Source organism: Cydia amplana, chromosome 17 (genome assembly GCF_948474715.1).
Source record: "Cydia amplana chromosome 17, ilCydAmpl1.1, whole genome shotgun sequence".
NCBI lineage: Eukaryota > Metazoa > Arthropoda > Insecta > Lepidoptera > Tortricidae > Cydia > Cydia amplana.
The window spans coordinates 9716732-9734122 of NC_086085.1; the positions used below are offsets into that span (position 1 = coordinate 9716732).

Genomic DNA, 17391 nt, shown 5'->3' on the forward strand with positions numbered 1-17391 from the left:
GGAGGTATAAAAAATTAATAACGTCATTAACAAAAATGTAATCGAATAGAAAATATGAATACATAACTTGGATAAAATCGATCGCGTATTAGTCTAACACTGGAGGGCTGCGCTTGTGTCTCGTGTGACAGGGAGCGCATCACTTGGCGGGCGCCACCGCGGCGCCGCGCGAGCTGATCTCCAGCTCGCCCAGCCGCTTCCACAGCTCGTCGCGCTCCTTCTCGCGCTTCTTCTCTCTGCAACACACACCGCACCGGCGTCAGCGCGCTGTCTCTCTCTCTCACGCCAGCGCCACACACGCTGCTGTGTGTACGCGGCCAGTACGAGCCGCAAGAGACAAACATTTCAGTGTCGGTTGCGCCTTGCACCATACCCTCAGTCACCGTTAAATCGTCCGCTAGATTTGATTTTTGATTGTATGGCATGTTTCATAGTTCTCTGTTGCGTGACGTTGATCGGTCTATTAATTGTGGTTGATGCAACTGGCCCTTATTATACAAAATTATGCACACGCCACGTTCCTGGGTGAATTGCAGAAAATATGTACCTTTCGGATTTCGTAACTAAACAGAGAATAAACGAAACTGATAGCTTAAGGCGTACATTTTAAACCTAAGCCTAGTTTCGTTACGTAACGAAACTGAGAAGGATATATGAGAAATCGTACCCTCAAAAAATATTTATCGTCAAACGTGTCATATATTGTTTTAAAACCTTATAAATTTGAAGGAAGCAGAGTAGAAACTAGAAACAATCGTTTATGAATAATCGATTATCGTACACAGCTTGTGTACGATAATCGAACTATTTACTGGGAAACTCGCCGTTAAAGGTGGGTCCACACGTCACAGACTTTAGTCTGCGCAGCGTGTCTGTACAGACTTAAGTCGGTGCAAATGGGACGTGTGGATGTGAAGTCTCAAGTCTGTAACGACATCTGTGCATTTTTGTATCTGACATCAAAAAGTCGGCGCAGACATGCGTGTTTGCGCCGACTACTGCACTGTGTGGACGCATGTTCAGACTTGTTTGGGTCAACTTACGACAACTTTGGTTAATTAATTCACAGTTTGCTTTGTTTTTATTATAAAAATGAACGATTTAAGAAAATATTCAAGAGAATTCTTAGTTGAATTTATAGATCTATATAAGTCCCTTCCAGCTGTATGGAAAATTAAGTCCAAAGAGTACAGTAATAGGGATATGAAGACGTCCGCACACCACGAGGTTTAAGGAACAACTAACATGTCTGTATCGTGTGGACGATGTGAGTCGCACATACTTTTGTCCGAGCAACAGTCTGCGCAGCGCAAGTCTGCACCGTCTGGACCCAGCTTTAATCACCCTGAGATTCTTAAACCACTAACACCACGCATCCATGAGCCACTTCGCTGAAAAACAAAATGGTTGTTGCTGTGTTCAACGATTTGACAGTTGTGCCACCGTGTTGCCAGAATAATGAGAAGTAATTATACTAATAATTTAAACAATATTTGGGATTAATCCTCCGTAACTAACCGTGAGTAACGAAAGTTGTAAAAGTTGGGACAGTATGTATTAATTCCAAAATTACATATTATTCCCAATAAAAGTAAATATATTCGTACTGAACATAAAGAAGAACTTATAAGGACTGAATAATGTACAGGTAAACTTTTAAGAAGCTAATATTAATCGTAACAAACTTTCTCGATAGAAATACGCTCGACATTGGGACATCATTATACTGTTGTGAAGTACTGCATGCATCACAGAAAAAATAATAATAATAAGAAAAGCTATAATTGTTAGAAGATGGTTTTTATATGAATTGTAAGAAGTACTTATAATTAGAAAATCCCAAATTATTCCAAAACAAGTTAAAGATATTTTTTATTAATAAGTGCTATTATAGTGTGAAAGACTACTTTAACGAAAAACATGATTAAAATGATCTCATAATATGTACCTACCTAATGAAAATTGTAAATATTTGTAATTGTTAAGCTAGTAGTTTTTAAGTTAACTGTAGTATAGGTATAATATGTTGCTGTGTCCTTACAGGGCGTCACTTAAACTAACCCAATAATATGTACCACCTGTAACTGGTTTGTGATATGCAATAAATGATTCTATTCTATTCTATTCTACTTTTATTAAATTAACATATTTCCGATGTGTCTTATTCTCGAAATATATTTTTAAATCCTCCGTGTTTTCACGGGACACTAAACACGCTAAAAGGTACATATTTTCTGCAATTCACCCTCCTAGAGTTAGCTAGCCTGTTTTGCAAATTTTAGCAACATTTTGACCCGACAAAAAAAAATCTCATTATTGTATTGTTACAGTAAAAACAAATATAATAATATTAATGGGTGAATCAACTTTTTCTTGTCACTCGTTGCCATGGTTACGTTCTCCTGGGTCACTCTTTAAAACCTGATTTTTAGGCATTTAAATTCACCAAACTCGCTTTTTTGTGATACTTATACACCCTTTCCAATGAGGGTCGTCTTCCAAGCGTGTCAGAAGAAGGTGGTGTACAATTTCTTCTAACAAACTATACTACTATTGTCTCTTGGCTGACCGGACAGAATAACAACAAAAAATAGTTGATCCACCCTAATAATTAACTCACTTCTGCCGTTCCGCCTTATAGCTGGCGGTGAGTTCGTCAAAGAGCTTGGAGTTCATTTCCATGAAGGTCTTGAGCACGTTGTAGACGAGCGCCACGATGGTCTGGTTCCAGTGCTCCTTGCTCATGCGGTACAGCGACGGGAACATGATGGGCATGATCACGTGGTTGTTCTCCTCCATCAGCGACATTATGTACTCGTTGTTCCAGAAGTAGAGCGCCCTCTCCGCAACCTGGCCACAGAATAAATAATACTACTAAGCAGGGATGTTGCGAACATCCGCATCCGCAACCGCGGAACTTCCGCATTATTTTCAACATCCGCATCTGCATCCGCATCCGCATAAAATCGGTGCGGAGCTTATGCGGATGTCGAACAAGTCGGTAGGTACAGGAACGTCTTAGCATCGGCGTAAGTGTTAGACTAGTGCTAGGTAATTTAGTCATTAGCCAAAAAAACCTATTAGAAATGAGCAGTCAAGCGTGAGTGGGACTTAATGTATTGAACCCTTGGAACGCGAGTCCGATTAGCACTTGGCCGGGTTTTTGAAATAAAAATTACTAAAATGTAATATTTGGCGTTTTTATGTACCTATCTTGACATCCGCATCCGCATCCGCGGATGTCAGCCTTTAAAAATCCGCATCCGCATCCGCATCCGCGGATGTCAAAAAATCGGCATCCGCAACATCCCTGGTACTAAGTACAGAAGACTCACTCTCTAACAAAACGCGTCTGTTACGATCAGCACAGATATGGCCGCTGGGTGACGACAGCGCCACGCGCGCGCGGCTTATGGCTTTCCCCAAAATTGGGGCGGAACGGATGTACTTTTAGCTACCTGTAGCAAAGCGACGAAATCGCGGAGTAAGCCACGCCTGACCTGGCGCAAAAGGCAAACACTCAACACCCGGTCAGAGAGAATATGATATTATATAACAATAGATAGGTTACTCATTCATAAGGAGCACAAAAAATACTTCCATATTTATTTATATACCTACAAAGAAATCTGTTATTATTGATTAATTATCGCATTCCATTCCTCTATGTCATACTAGTGACAACATGTTAAACATGAGCTTGTCTCTTTTTCTTTCGGAGAGTGGGAGCTCATTAGCACTTGCACATTGCAACATTGCATTGCTTGCGCATTTGGATCTCTATCACACATTACATCACATCCTAGCATTCCAGGTTCCACCATGCTACTTCATTGAAGCCTAAGGCATTCAGATTTTACTTTCTCCACTTTGGACAATCTTCGGCATCGGCTTTTGTAACACCTTTGGCACTCATCTAACAAACCAGACCATTGGTACACATGTACAGTCGACGTCAAAGATATATTTCTTCTTCTTCTTCTTCTTGTTAGGGGCTATATAAGGCTCCAAAGCCTATGTATCACTGCGACCATCGCTGATCTATTGTGATCGCCACCTACTACAACTCTCGATCCAAACATGCAACTTCAAATATAATGTCATGTCATGTAAATGAACATACGTCAGAAAAAGGGGCAAACTACATGGATTAAATAGTGTAAACATATTTTGGGCACATTGTGTGAAAATATAAAACTGTAATATATCACGTAAACAAGTACTTGTCACATTACATGGCAACTTATTTTAATGTAAAGATTTTTTTGTAACTTTCAATTGTAAATATATCTTTGACGTCGACTGTACCTTGCGATGCCCAATCAGCACTTTATGGGCTTTTTCCTTCTACCAGGCCTAAGATGCAGGAAATATACTACGTAATATTCTGGTCTTCGCAATACCGAAAAGGAGCATATTGACATTTTTGCTTGCTTGGAAAATAAAGACAATTTTAATTTGCCGGTACGTACCTGAAAGTGTGGACTAGATACGCATTTTGCTATCTGTCTGAAGAGGGGCTCCTGTATTTTCGCAAATTGCGCAGGCTCAATCACGTCTAATATCTCTTCTATCTCGCCCAAAAACATCACCTGAAACAAATGTTCACTAAAATATATTGTTTGCTAAATGTTGAGTAAGAAGACGGTAAAAAGAAAAAAATGAACACGATATCGGGTCAGCAAACCAACCATTTAAATTTTCAATATACTTATTCAAAACAAGTCTTATTTTAGAATATTTAGACCCCCGGGAATTGAGGGGTTGTTCATAAATTGTTCATAGTAAAATTGCCTCTAGGTAGGTTTGGAAAGGGTTTAATAAGTATTACAAAAAAGCGTGTTTGGTGAATTTAAATGCCTAAAAATCTGGTTTTAAAGAGTGACACAGGAGAACGTAACCACAGTATAATAAAGAGTACTAGCGTACAGTATGGACGCTCCCTGCCTCCCGTTGAAAGTGCCGCCCACCCGCTCTCGGTTACCTCACAGTTACCCTACAATGTCTTATCTCACTCACACAAGCATGGTACGCGTTCACCTACACGAGCTTAGGCTGTGTGCGTAGGAACGCGTTCGTTTCATACATTTGATCGCCAGTGTCCGAGGTGTGACGTAACCATGGCAACGAGTGACAAGAAAAAGTTGATTCACCAATAGTTATGAATGTTAGTTTACCTCCTTCTGTGAGCAGGTCTTGGGCCAGAACTTGAGCAGGCCGCGCATGACGGGCTCGGTGAGCGTGGCGTCCTTCTCTAGGAACTGCACCACGCAGTAGGCGAGCTGCGCGTGGTACAGCGACAGGCACTTCACCTTGTGCAGCGGGAGCAGCACCTTCACCAGGAACTGCTTGTGCTCGCTCTTCAGCGGCAGCGCGAAACCGTTGATTATACTGCACACACACAAGTATATAACAAATCACACTATCTGGAATGCTACGCGAATTGACAAATAGTTTTACTGGGCATTTTCCGCAAGTCGACAACCCTGACAAGTAGTTTATTTATTCATTGTTTTTAAATGGATAACATTTCTTAATTAGCTAACACGTATAAGGCACTACTACACACACTTTATGATTCGCGAAAGGTTAATTTTTATTTTGAGCAGCATTATAAGAACGCCATTGATATGGCACTGATAATAAATTATGATTATGGCGAGGAGTCTGCTTGTGAAGATATTGGAGTTTTCAAAAATACGACCTCCAAACTTTCAAGAAAAGAACGCACAATGCACCGATGTTGCGGGTGTCCATGGGCGATGGAAATCGCTTACCATCAGGCGATTCATCTGCTCGTTTGCCTCTTTTATCATAAAGAATAAAATACGCCACGGTATATTCAAGTCAAGTTATTACGCACTAACCTTCCCAATATTTCTAACAGTTCCCCGACACCGTTAAAGTGTTCGGTCTCGTAGACGAACCGCAGGAATATGTTGTTGATCTGTTTCCTGATGAAGGCGCGCAGCCCCAGGAACTTGCCGTAGATGCGGTGCAACACGGTCTTGAGGAAGTCGCGCTCGCGCGGGTCCTCCGAGTCGAACAGGTCTAGCAGCTGCAACAACAGACACGAGCTTCTCTAGTATAGTTTGTAGCTTTCTAATAGAGCCCGAAGCCTAATCCTATTGTCTATTGTTAAGTAAAACCGCTCGTGCCACGTGCCACAACCATCTGCATAAAAAAGCGGTACTTCGGTTACTGAGTGCCGGCGAGTCGAACGCTACAGAACCAGTCTAAAATGTGTCATCGAGATGCGTAACAAAGGCGCGTTATCGGAGAGCTCACCTACACTGGTTTTTTGAGCGTTGGACTAGCCCGCGCTCAGGTGCCAAATAGAATAATTAGGACCCTTTTTTGCAGGTAAGTAGCACGTGCGGTTTTACTGAACAATAGACAATAGGATAAGCCTTCGGGCTCTACTAGAAAGCTACAAACTATAACTACGAGGGGCGGCTGAAATATTCGCGGCCTAAGCTAGAAAAAAAAGAAAAATTAAAAAAAAAAAAACTATGCTACTTTTCCCCCGCCTCTTTGGCAGTTTAAATATTGCCGCTATTTAAAAAAAAAAATTCGTTTTTCGTTCTGTGCGCGGATATACTTAACAATGTCTGTCGAATGCGGAAATTTTGACAAATTTGAACACCGCGCGGTTATTAAGTATCTTGTAATAAAAGGAAAATCGCCTAAAGAGATTTTTGATGATATGACGGATACTCTCCATCATTTAAGCCCTTCGTACACTATGATAAAAAAAATGGGCTCGTTTATTTGAACAAGGACGAGAGAGCTGTGAAGATGACCCCCGCCATGGGCGGCCTGTCACGGTGGTCACTGACGAAAATGTTGAAAAAGTGGAGAAATGTGTTCTGGCTGACAGAAGAATTAAAATCTGGCAGATAGCGGAGGAACTACAAATTAGTAAAGAAAGGGTAGGACACATTTTACATGAACGTTTACACATGAAAAAAATAACTGCGCGCTGGGTACCAAAAATGCTGACACCGCTTGACAAAGAACGGCGACGTAAAAGTTGCAAAGAATTTTTGGACCTAGCTGAAGGGAATCTGGACGAAATTTGCAACCGAATCGTAACCGTAGATGAAACGTGGGTTCGCCAATACGATCCAGAATCAAAACAAGAGTCTATGCAATGGTTAAAAAAGGGCGAGAGGGCACCAAAGAAATTTAAAGTGGAAAAGTCAGCTTCGAAGCTTATGGCGACCGTGTTTTGGGACAGTGAAGGAGTTTTATTAGTTGATTATTTGCCAAAAGGGACCACAATGAACGGTCATTATTATGCAAATTTATTGATTCAAGCACGTGACGCAGTCGTCCAGAAGCGACGTGGGAAACTTAGCCATGGAGTGTTGTTTTTACAGGACAACGCACCAGTTCACACTTCCCGTGTTGCTAGGCAGGCACTAAAAGACACTGGTTTTGGAGAAATCAATCATCCACCCTACAGTCCGGACCTGGCTCCGAGCGACTATTTCCTTTTTTCAAATTTGAAAAAAGACTTACGTGGTCGCCGGTTTGCCGATGACAATCAGATCAAGGCTGCGGTAGAGAGCCATTTTGAAGCGAAGGAAAAAGATTATTTTTTCGGCGGTATTAAAGCATTGTTTGCTCGAAGCGAAAAGTGCTTATCACTCCATGGGGACTATATTGAAAAATAAAAACATTTATTTTAATACTCTCTTTCATTTTTTTTCTAAGGCCGCGAACTTTTCAGCCGCCCCTCGTACATGGCACAGGCCTCTTCAAAGGGAAGAGAGTAGTACATGGTACAATAGGACTCGTAGTAGTGGTAGGGTGACCTATTTCAGGGGTCGGGAACTGGTATGCATCATTCGTCAGCTCTAAATCCTAGAGCTACGCGCAAGTATGTACATTTACAATGAAAGTCAGTTAAAATTGCTTATTAAAAATACTGTAGCAAATTCACAAAACATATTGTTCCTCGAAATTAATTGTGACAACACAGGATTTTTACCCACGGCTTGAGTACGGCCATTTACTAGGAAGTCGTATGACTGAACAATTCGGCATTTATATTTAAATTAACCTTTCATAAACGCGATAACCTAAAAATACCTACCAAAAAACAGTTCATGTCAGTTTTGTTTGTCTAAACAACTACATATTGAAATTGATAAGATATTAGTGATATTACTATTGTCACTATACCATCGCATGCTACATTCAAAAATAATCCCAAAGCGTCCTGTAACACTAGAAATACTATTTGCATAAATGAGCTTATTATGTTTTACAGTTAATTCATTCAAACCGTCCAATAAATTAAACCTAAAGTGTCATTCAACAGAACTTGCTAACTATGTAAACAAAAGTTACTAGTAAATTGACATTCAGAGTCAATTTTAGTATGGCGGTTTGTTGTTTACATAGTTAGCAAGTCCTATTGAATGACACTTTAAAGAGACTTATTTATTGAAATGACAATGCGGCGTGTCAAGATCAAAGAGTAAGATCAGAAAGTAAGTATGGTCAAGATCGACTGTCTGATATAAAGTCTTTAGCTAACACAGACTTTAATATAAATAACAAACAAAAACAAAAAAACGCGTCAGAAAATTGAAAGCATACCTGCAAGACGAATTTCTGGTCAATGACCTTCTTGCCAATAGTGGGCTGAAAGTCGGTGGACTCTAGGAAGCGCAGGAAGAACTCGTAGACCAGCTGCAGGTGCGGCCACGACGCCTCCAGGGTCGGGTCGTCCTCCTCCGGGTCGAAGTCGGGGTTGTCGCTCGGCGGCAGAGTGCGGAACAGGTTCGCAGATATCTGGAGCACACGTCGCGTACCAATCAATTATACTGTGTTCGCCTACCGCGTCAGTGGACACTTGAGTTAACGAAAGTGCTAGTTTAAAGCTTAATTTAATTTGTTTTTTTTTCTGGCAATAAACAATAGTCTGGTTATTTTATTAATAACTAGCAACCCGCCCGGCTTCGCACGGGTTAACAAATTATACATAAACCTTCCTCTTCTCTAAAACCGCATCAAAATTCGTTGCGTAGTTAAAGATCTAAGCATACATACAGACAGACAGACAGCGGGAAGCGACTTTGTTTTATACTATGTAGTGATTCGAAAACTTATCTCTAACCTTTTTTCTCTGAGACCTATGAATTGAAGCCTCACTCCGGAAAAAATACAACCAGGGGCTTTACCTTTAAAAGAGCTACCTATCCTAAAATAAGATTTAATTTGCCTAAGCCGCGGACGGACTGGCGGAATTATAAAAATAGAAGTGGTAAGTTGATAACATCCAAAAATAGCCGTGATTACGAATAATCTCTATGATATTCATTTGCATGGTTTCAGCTTATTTCAAGTGGTAAATGTTGTATGTCCGTCGCCGTAAAGAATGACAGAAATACACCTTAACTACAGTCAATTTAGTATTCTAATTTCTACTCTGTGGACACGAAGGTATATGGAAGCAACTTAGCATGGCACTTTTGAGCCCCTTGAAATTCCTGAATCTTCGTTGTGGATGGAGATTTTTTACTGTTATGAGTATTTGTTTGTAGATGTTAAAAATATCCCAAAATGACAAGCTCGTACTGAATTATTCCCACGTTTACGATTCCCAATACTACCTACAAATTTTCACTTTTACAGATTCCTAATACTACAGATTCCTATTTCTACAGATTCCCATATCTACACCTATCCAATATTAGATTCCAATGTCACATTTGTAAGTTTTTTCGTCTAGAGACATACAGTATAGTTCCATTAGTTCCAGCTTTATCGCCTATAATGCATATCGTACCTTAATAATAAATATCTTAAATATTGATTCATCATCTTCCTCGCGTTGTCCCCGCATTTTGCCACGACTCATGGGAGCCTGGGGTCCGCTTGGCAACTAATCCCAGTAATTGGCGTGGGCACTAGTTTTTACGAAAGCGACTGCCATCTGGCCTTCCAACCCAGAGGGTAAACTAGGCTCGTATTGGGATTAGTCCGGTTTCCTCACGATGTTTTCCTTCACCGAAAAGCGACTGGTAAATATCAAATGATATTTCGTACATAAATTCCGAAAAACTCATTGGTACGAGCCGGGGTTCGAACCCGGGACCTCCGGATTGCAAGTCGCACGCTCTTACCGCTTGGCCACCAGCGCTTCTTAAATATTGATTCTCTATTTCCACTGATTTGTTTATCTCTGCCTTGTATTTGCAATATGTGTTGTTTGTATTGATGTGTTGTCTGAATAAATGATTTCTATTCTATTCTATTAAGGCGATAAAAATGATTTAAAATTAGGCCTTAGTATTAAACAAATTTAAATCGGTGCTCCAATATAAATATATTATATATCTAGTTCAGGTTAATAATTTCGGCCAAATACAGCTAGCACTCCTATGGCTTTGTAGCATCAGATTACTCGTCATCCTTCTTTGTGGGGTAATTATAACCATTAATCAGTATTGTCTAGAAAATATTAATATATTTGCTCTTCGTCATTATTTACATATACAAGACAAGAACTGTGCGACATAAGTAGGTAAGTTGAAAATCACCTATGATCTTTCAAACCATACTGAGACTGAAGACCATCAATAAGTGTCACATTTGGTGCTGCTTCATTTCTGCAATGCTTGTTTATATAAAATTTGTGCCTGTTGCTGAGGCTGACAACTGATTTAGTTCAAATTTCTTAATTAATCGACTGATAATTAACAGTGGCCAATGTCCAAAAGAAACATTGTCTACTTCACGACAGATCAGTAATCACGTTGTCCTTTCCTAACGCATGGCGCTGATGACGCGATCTCTTTCTCGCTTCAACACTGTGCCTTTGATGACTGCAACAGTATACTCGTACAAGCCTTGTTTAGATTAAAACTATGTCGATCTGTGTAAGATTTGTCCCCACAAGAATAACCTATTTACACTGTTTTAATTTTACCGTGTAACCGTGCTGAATGACATTAGAGTATCCATTAGAATTGATCATCTTTTTAATTATGCACAAGATGTTTGCGTCGTATATAAGATGATCAATTACATAATACAAGCTGAATACAAGGCAATTAGAGCGAAGGTAGTGCTGCATAGTAATAACCTTTAACCCTGTCAATTACTTAGTTAATATTATGTGAACTTTAGAGACAATAGCACAGAATAAATAATAGTACTACTACTAGGTACAGAAGATTCACTCTCTAACAAAACGAGTCTGTTACGACAGATATGACCGCTAGGTGGCGCAAGCGCGAGCAGGCGTCCCTTCCTTAGCGGTGCGCGGCAACTACTAACTACTATGGCTAGACACCAAAATTGGTGTGGGCCGCATGTACTTGAGCCACGCCTGACAATAGGGATGATGACACATGTTGAATTTTATAAACAAAATCTAGTAAAATAGATAGCAAACGAGCAATTTATCACAATAATGTGGATATTAAAATAAAATATTGAAAAATTACAAAATTACAGGACCTAAAAGTCTCAAAATTTAAGTTTTTTTTAACTTCCAAAAACGATAAAAGTAAGGGAACCATTCGATTTCTTACATTTCATCCAAAAAAATATTGTATAGCAACTATATACATAAACGGAATATTTCACCGACAAAAACGCAATTTTCTTGTTTTGTCCATACTACAAGATGGGCGATGACGTCACGGCCTCTGTATAGGGCGTTTCGCGAGTGAAGTGCGACTGTCGGACTTTGACTACAATTTCTGACTTTTGTGTTACTTTAATGCAATGGGTCCCATATAGACATTTGATCCTAAAAACAAACCCGATCGATTGATACCATAAAAAAAAATAGTCATGTAGCCTATTGTGGCAAAATACAAAATCACAAAACATTCGGTGCACTAAAGACTGAGCCACACACATTAGGTACGTCACTGACACGCAACGTGACATCAAACGTACAATTCCATACATTAGCAACTGGCTTGTAAACGCTCCTGTCCGCAGGAAGCCGAAGCCATGCTGCCTACGCATCTGGTGTGTATTGGTCTTAGTATCATATAATTTTCATTCTTTATGCATATTCGAGGACTTTGTGGTTGTGCTGAGCATGCATGTTATTGCATGCATACACAGTCCATGTCAATATTTATCCGATTCAGTCGTTGTCAATTGGCATCAAGATGGGTTTGGCAAATTACTTGGATAATTTGCCAAACCCTGCCATTGCCAAACTGAACAATCACGAAATCAAGAGAGAGAAAGCTAAAGAGAGGTGTCTACTCCGTTATGTTTTGCCACAAATACAAAGTGTAGAAATACAAAAAATAATGAATCCCAAAAAAATAACCACAAAGTTGTTAAGCTAGTGCAGTGGTTCCTAACCTGGGGGTATTTACCCCCGTGGGGGTAAAACTAGTATTTTACGGGGGTAATAAGCTAACCTAATATAACAATACAACAAACGTACACGTTTTATTTTTTATTACCATTGGGAGTAGGGGTAAAATCAGGTTCCCTAGTTAGTCATAGGGGTGACCGGACTGAAAAGGTTAGGAACCACTGAGCTAGTGTCTTGTTTCTTAAAGCAATTGAGATCTGGCCCAAAAACCTGAAATTAGCAACATCTACAATCACAGGTAACCTTTGAACTCTGAAGCAGCAATCAGTCTGAATTTAGCACTTTATAACCTCACTACTTTTCTCCAAGGGCCAAGTCTAAATAGTAGTTTGTGTTACAAGGGATCAAAATGATATATTTCCGTCAAGGGCGTACATTGAATCCTGAGCGTAATGAGGGATTCAAGTGTTAACGCCCAAGACGGAATAATTTTGATAACGTGTGACACATACTGCTATGCGGAAAATAAAAAATCTTAGTGTTGACACAATCTGATGCTTAAACAAATTATTTAAGCTAAAAAAATAATGTGCAAAAAAAATAATAATAGTGTGCTAGAACAGAAAAGTGTTACTTTGATCCCTCTTAGCAGGGAGGAAAAGTGCCACTTTGATCCCTCCTAGCAGGGAAGAAATAGCTCTTTTCCAAATAGGTGGTGTGAAAAGGTAATAATATTATGCATTACAGTGTTCCAAATTATTTGTATAAATACATTGTACAGCTTTCATAAATATCTAAATTACTTATATACTTAATAGGTAAATGTATAAATTGTAAATGTATTTACACCTGTAAAGTCTCAGTGCATCTAAATTTGTAATTGTATAGGTATTTTAATTGTAACCTGATTCTGTCATACAATAAAAACTTTGAATTTGAGCTCTTCAGCAAAAAAAAATAGATCTCCAAAGGTGTGAATGAATATATGGTCATAAATATTTGTCAAAGACCAGTCTAGCGTAGCTTTGTAGCTCCAACACCCGCGAATTCACGTCTTGTTTTAAGCCCCGTCTCCATATCGCGCGGCAAACCATCGAACATTAGCTCGCACGGCAGCCGCGCGCAATGGATACCGGGCGCATCGAGTTGGCTCGCGCGGCAGCCCGGTATCCATTGCGCGCGGCTGCCGCGCGAGCCAATGTTCGATGGTTTGCCGCGCGATATGGAGACGAGGCTTTAGATGGTGATTTAATTTCCAGTTTTCATATATTTTATAAAAGAATTATATAAAAAGTCATGCAAATTACCATTTTTATAATTTCTGGATAGACAGGTTCAGTTAGCACCCCGCGGCCGCCAGTGATGTACTCCACCAGCTCATTGAGAGTAGCACGCTTAATCTCCTTCCCCTTCAGGTCCGCTACGGGATCCATGAAATCAAATGCTACACAGCACTGCCGCAGTTTACGTATAAACAACTCTTCTTGCTCACTGCTAGGGACATCTGTAAATAATATTTAAAATTTGCTATTAATAATATAAAGGTATAAGAATACATTATTAATAATATATAACATTAATAATAATAATATTGCCTTTGATTTAGATTTAGTTCAAATTGATGCTTTTAAAAATGAACACATTATTTTATCTTTATTTTTTTGGTTGTACATTTACTTAGAATACTAAAAAAATACTATAGTATCAAATTCAACTTTTAATACTAAAAGTTATTAATGTTTTTTCATATATATTTTATAAATAGAATTATTATTTTATCTGTACAAAGCTCAATTGATTACAGATAAATATTATAATTAAGCAGTCTTAGAAATTATTATCTTCATTTATTCTATTATTATCAATTGGTATTTATAAGTAGAGATTGGTATCTAATGTAATGTAACCTATGGACAGTGATGGCAATTAAATGTAATTAATGAATCAAGGCCATTTAACAACTTGAAATTAGAATATATGTTTTTAAGTACCTATATCCCTATATCCCATTTTTTACAGCAACAGGTACCTATATCCCATTTTGATAGTAACATGACAATGAAAAGACTAAATTGACCAACTACTTTTAATACTGACTTGGGAAGTTTTTATAAATACCTAATAACAAATTTAAGAGTGAGAGTGACATAAACACAATTTAAGGATTTTAAGGCATCACCTGTTTAAATATGCACCTACTAATCTTGCATCTAAATAGTCATTAAAACAATATACATACATGCATAACCCCTAGCAAGTAATTTTTAATACATAGTCAAATAAACATATACATATATAAGGATTTGTTAAACTGAATACTAATTTAAGTAAATGATATATGCACACTTGGGTGGTTTAAGAATTTTGTATCACATTTATTACAGGACTATTTTTATACATACCTATAAAATATGCATTTTCCTGGTCAAAACTTTTTTCTAGTTCATATTTATTTAATTATAATATGCAATTTATTAGTTGAGGAGTCCAAGAGGAGTCCAAGTGCATAGTATTCTTTGTTGTTACTCGAGCATGTCAGATTAAGTTATGAGTGGTATCTTGCTATCCATGCAGATCTAACTTAACCACTTTCAGCCGTCTATAATGGTGGTGAGTTGGTTGGTGGGCAGTAAATTTTTTTTAAGTAGATAGATCATTAATTGTTAGGTAGCAATTTAAACTACAATTTAAAAACCTAGTCAAGATCTTTTTTTTTAATACAAAATTATTTATGACTATGAAGTGGCAATGACGCTTGGGTTGTGGAATTCTTAAAATCTGGTCTGTTAAAAGTTAAGAATAATGGTTTGTCCTACACATAATACATAGGGCCCCAATCAAGTTATGGCTTTGTGTCATCTTGACAAGGGTCAATGAAGTTAAACCACAGAATAAATAATAGTACTAAGTACAGAAGACTCACTCTCGAACAAAACGCGTCTGTTACGATCAGCACAGATATGGCCGCTAGGTGGCGACAGCGCCACGCGCGGCTTATGGCTTTCCCCAAAACGGGGCAGAACGGATGTACTTTTAGCTACCTGTAGCAAAGCGACGAAATCGTGGAGTGAGCCACGCCTGGTTAAACTAACAAATTTTTATACTCAGTCGTCAGGGGGTTAAATTTTACTTGATGATTAATCCCAAGAATCAGATAGTTCAATGTATGGCTTTTGTTATAGATATTTTAACAAGTTGTTACAACTTGCAAGGTTTTAGCTAGACAAAGTCCAATTTTTAGTTTACTATTGTATCTACAATAATGCAAATCTGAACTAAGTATTGTGGAAATATCATTGCATACATCTAGTCTAGCATTTATTAAGGAAATTTTTTAATGAAAAATTGGTATAGCACAAGTAGTCATAAATATATATATATGTAGGTATACACTTTTTCACTTTGCTACTGGAATAAAGAGGCAATGTGCATATTTTTATGACTGCAACTATACAAGAGCTACTATTCTTTGTTTATATTTTTATTGTATAGGTTAGCACACCCTATATATCTAAATCTTATGATAAAGCTATTTATAGGTATGTGTCTAAGCATACACCTTCTACACCCACATAATTTATTTTAATAATTTGTGTACAACAGGAAATAAAGATGCCAACATAATAAATTCATTATTTATAGCTTCAGACATCTTCAAACCGAGTGTGGTAAAATGCGGGTTAATAAATACCTACGAATTCCAAAAAGAGAGGTTAGAATCTTAAGATGAAGTAAGAGAAATCCAACAAGTTTTATGCGTACAAAGATCAACTGTATAGCTTTATACCTAATAAGAATGGGATTTGTTTGTATTTACGAAATCGATGGAAAAAAACGGAAGCGAAATAGGTAAGTGGAAATAAACAAATGAAACAAGTGGCACACCTTTGAGCAGCGGCAGCGCCTGCAGCTCCACGTCCTGCGTGTTGCGGTACCGTGACGAGCCTTGCGACTTCTTCGTTTTCTTCTTCAGAGATCGCTTCGCGAAAGGATCGATCCTGTCCACAAACGTTCCCGAAGACATTTTGATAGTTTATAAGTGTCCCGAATGACAATAGTAGACGGCGATCAATGCGTAACTTGTTTTGATTCGGGCAGATTCATGATCCGACCCAGTTCACGAGACGAACGCGCACTTCCCGTAAGGTCGCAGCACAATATTAGAGCCTAAACAAACATTCCTTCGTCACACATGACGGTAATGGAATGGTCACACTCAGGCCATTCTTTATACACTTCAAGATTCCACAATAGTTACGTAATTTTAAAACAACTATAACACTAAAATGACACAATAACAAAAACGAACAGTTCGATTCACAAATTTATCTTTATTTTCTGAGGCGTGTCACGAATAGCAGCAGGGAGAAGTCACATATACATACAAGCCTCGTGTAATATCAGCCGGTCAGTCAATGACAATATATTATTTCCTCATCAATCCTTCGAGATAATCGAATATTTAGTTATAATAACACGTAAAACGGCGAAACAAAATGGTTTTTGTCTTTCTTAGACGTAGTCGACGATTAAGTCGGTGATGACACGGAGCAAAATTTAACACCAAAAATCTATCACCGTACTCTCGCCATCGCTCACCATCCGCTTTGACTGTAAAACTGGACGCATTATAATGCTTCAAATAAGATTATTTTAGGATATTGCACTTCTACACGTCCGGATGAATGTTTTTGCGACTTTTTCCACTGCGGAAAACGACCAATTTACAAAAGTTAATATAACTAAAAGATTATCATCACTAGCTTTTAGCTGCGAAAACGCTACACTCGTAGAAAAGTACCTTATTCTGAAAATAGATGGAGATAGAATACGTTGGTTAGGCCAAATTAACTACCTTTTATTGAAATATTACTTATTGAAAATATAAAATTCGTGAGTTTGTACCAGAAAATAAAGATATATTTTAAAAATGTACTTTAGTTTTATAAATAAGAATTAAAGTATGCTATAACGGAATAAAACTATTTGATATGAAATTACCCTTTCCGTTTTTAAGGTTTGGTAAGGTAGCGTTCCAGATAACACAACCAAACGCAACTTTAAGTGGCGTTTACAAAGCAATCAAA

The 17391-nt window shown here is 38.3% G+C and overlaps 1 protein-coding gene across 1 annotated transcript; it reads right to left on the reverse strand.

Annotated features, from left to right (window-relative positions):
- Positions 1-18: 18 nt before the first annotated feature.
- LOC134656134 (serine/threonine-protein phosphatase 2A 56 kDa regulatory subunit epsilon isoform) lies at positions 19-17120 on the reverse strand. The gene is made up of 8 exons (XM_063511655.1): positions 16190-17120; positions 13612-13808; positions 8611-8805; positions 5868-6058; positions 5178-5391; positions 4473-4592; positions 2621-2850; positions 19-236 (listed from the first exon to the last, which is right to left on the reverse strand). The coding sequence occupies exons 1-8, from the start codon at positions 16326-16328 to the stop codon at positions 140-142; spliced, it is 1383 nt and encodes a 460-aa protein (XP_063367725.1). The 5' UTR covers positions 16329-17120; the 3' UTR covers positions 19-139.
- Between the last annotated feature and the right edge of the window lie 271 nt (positions 17121-17391).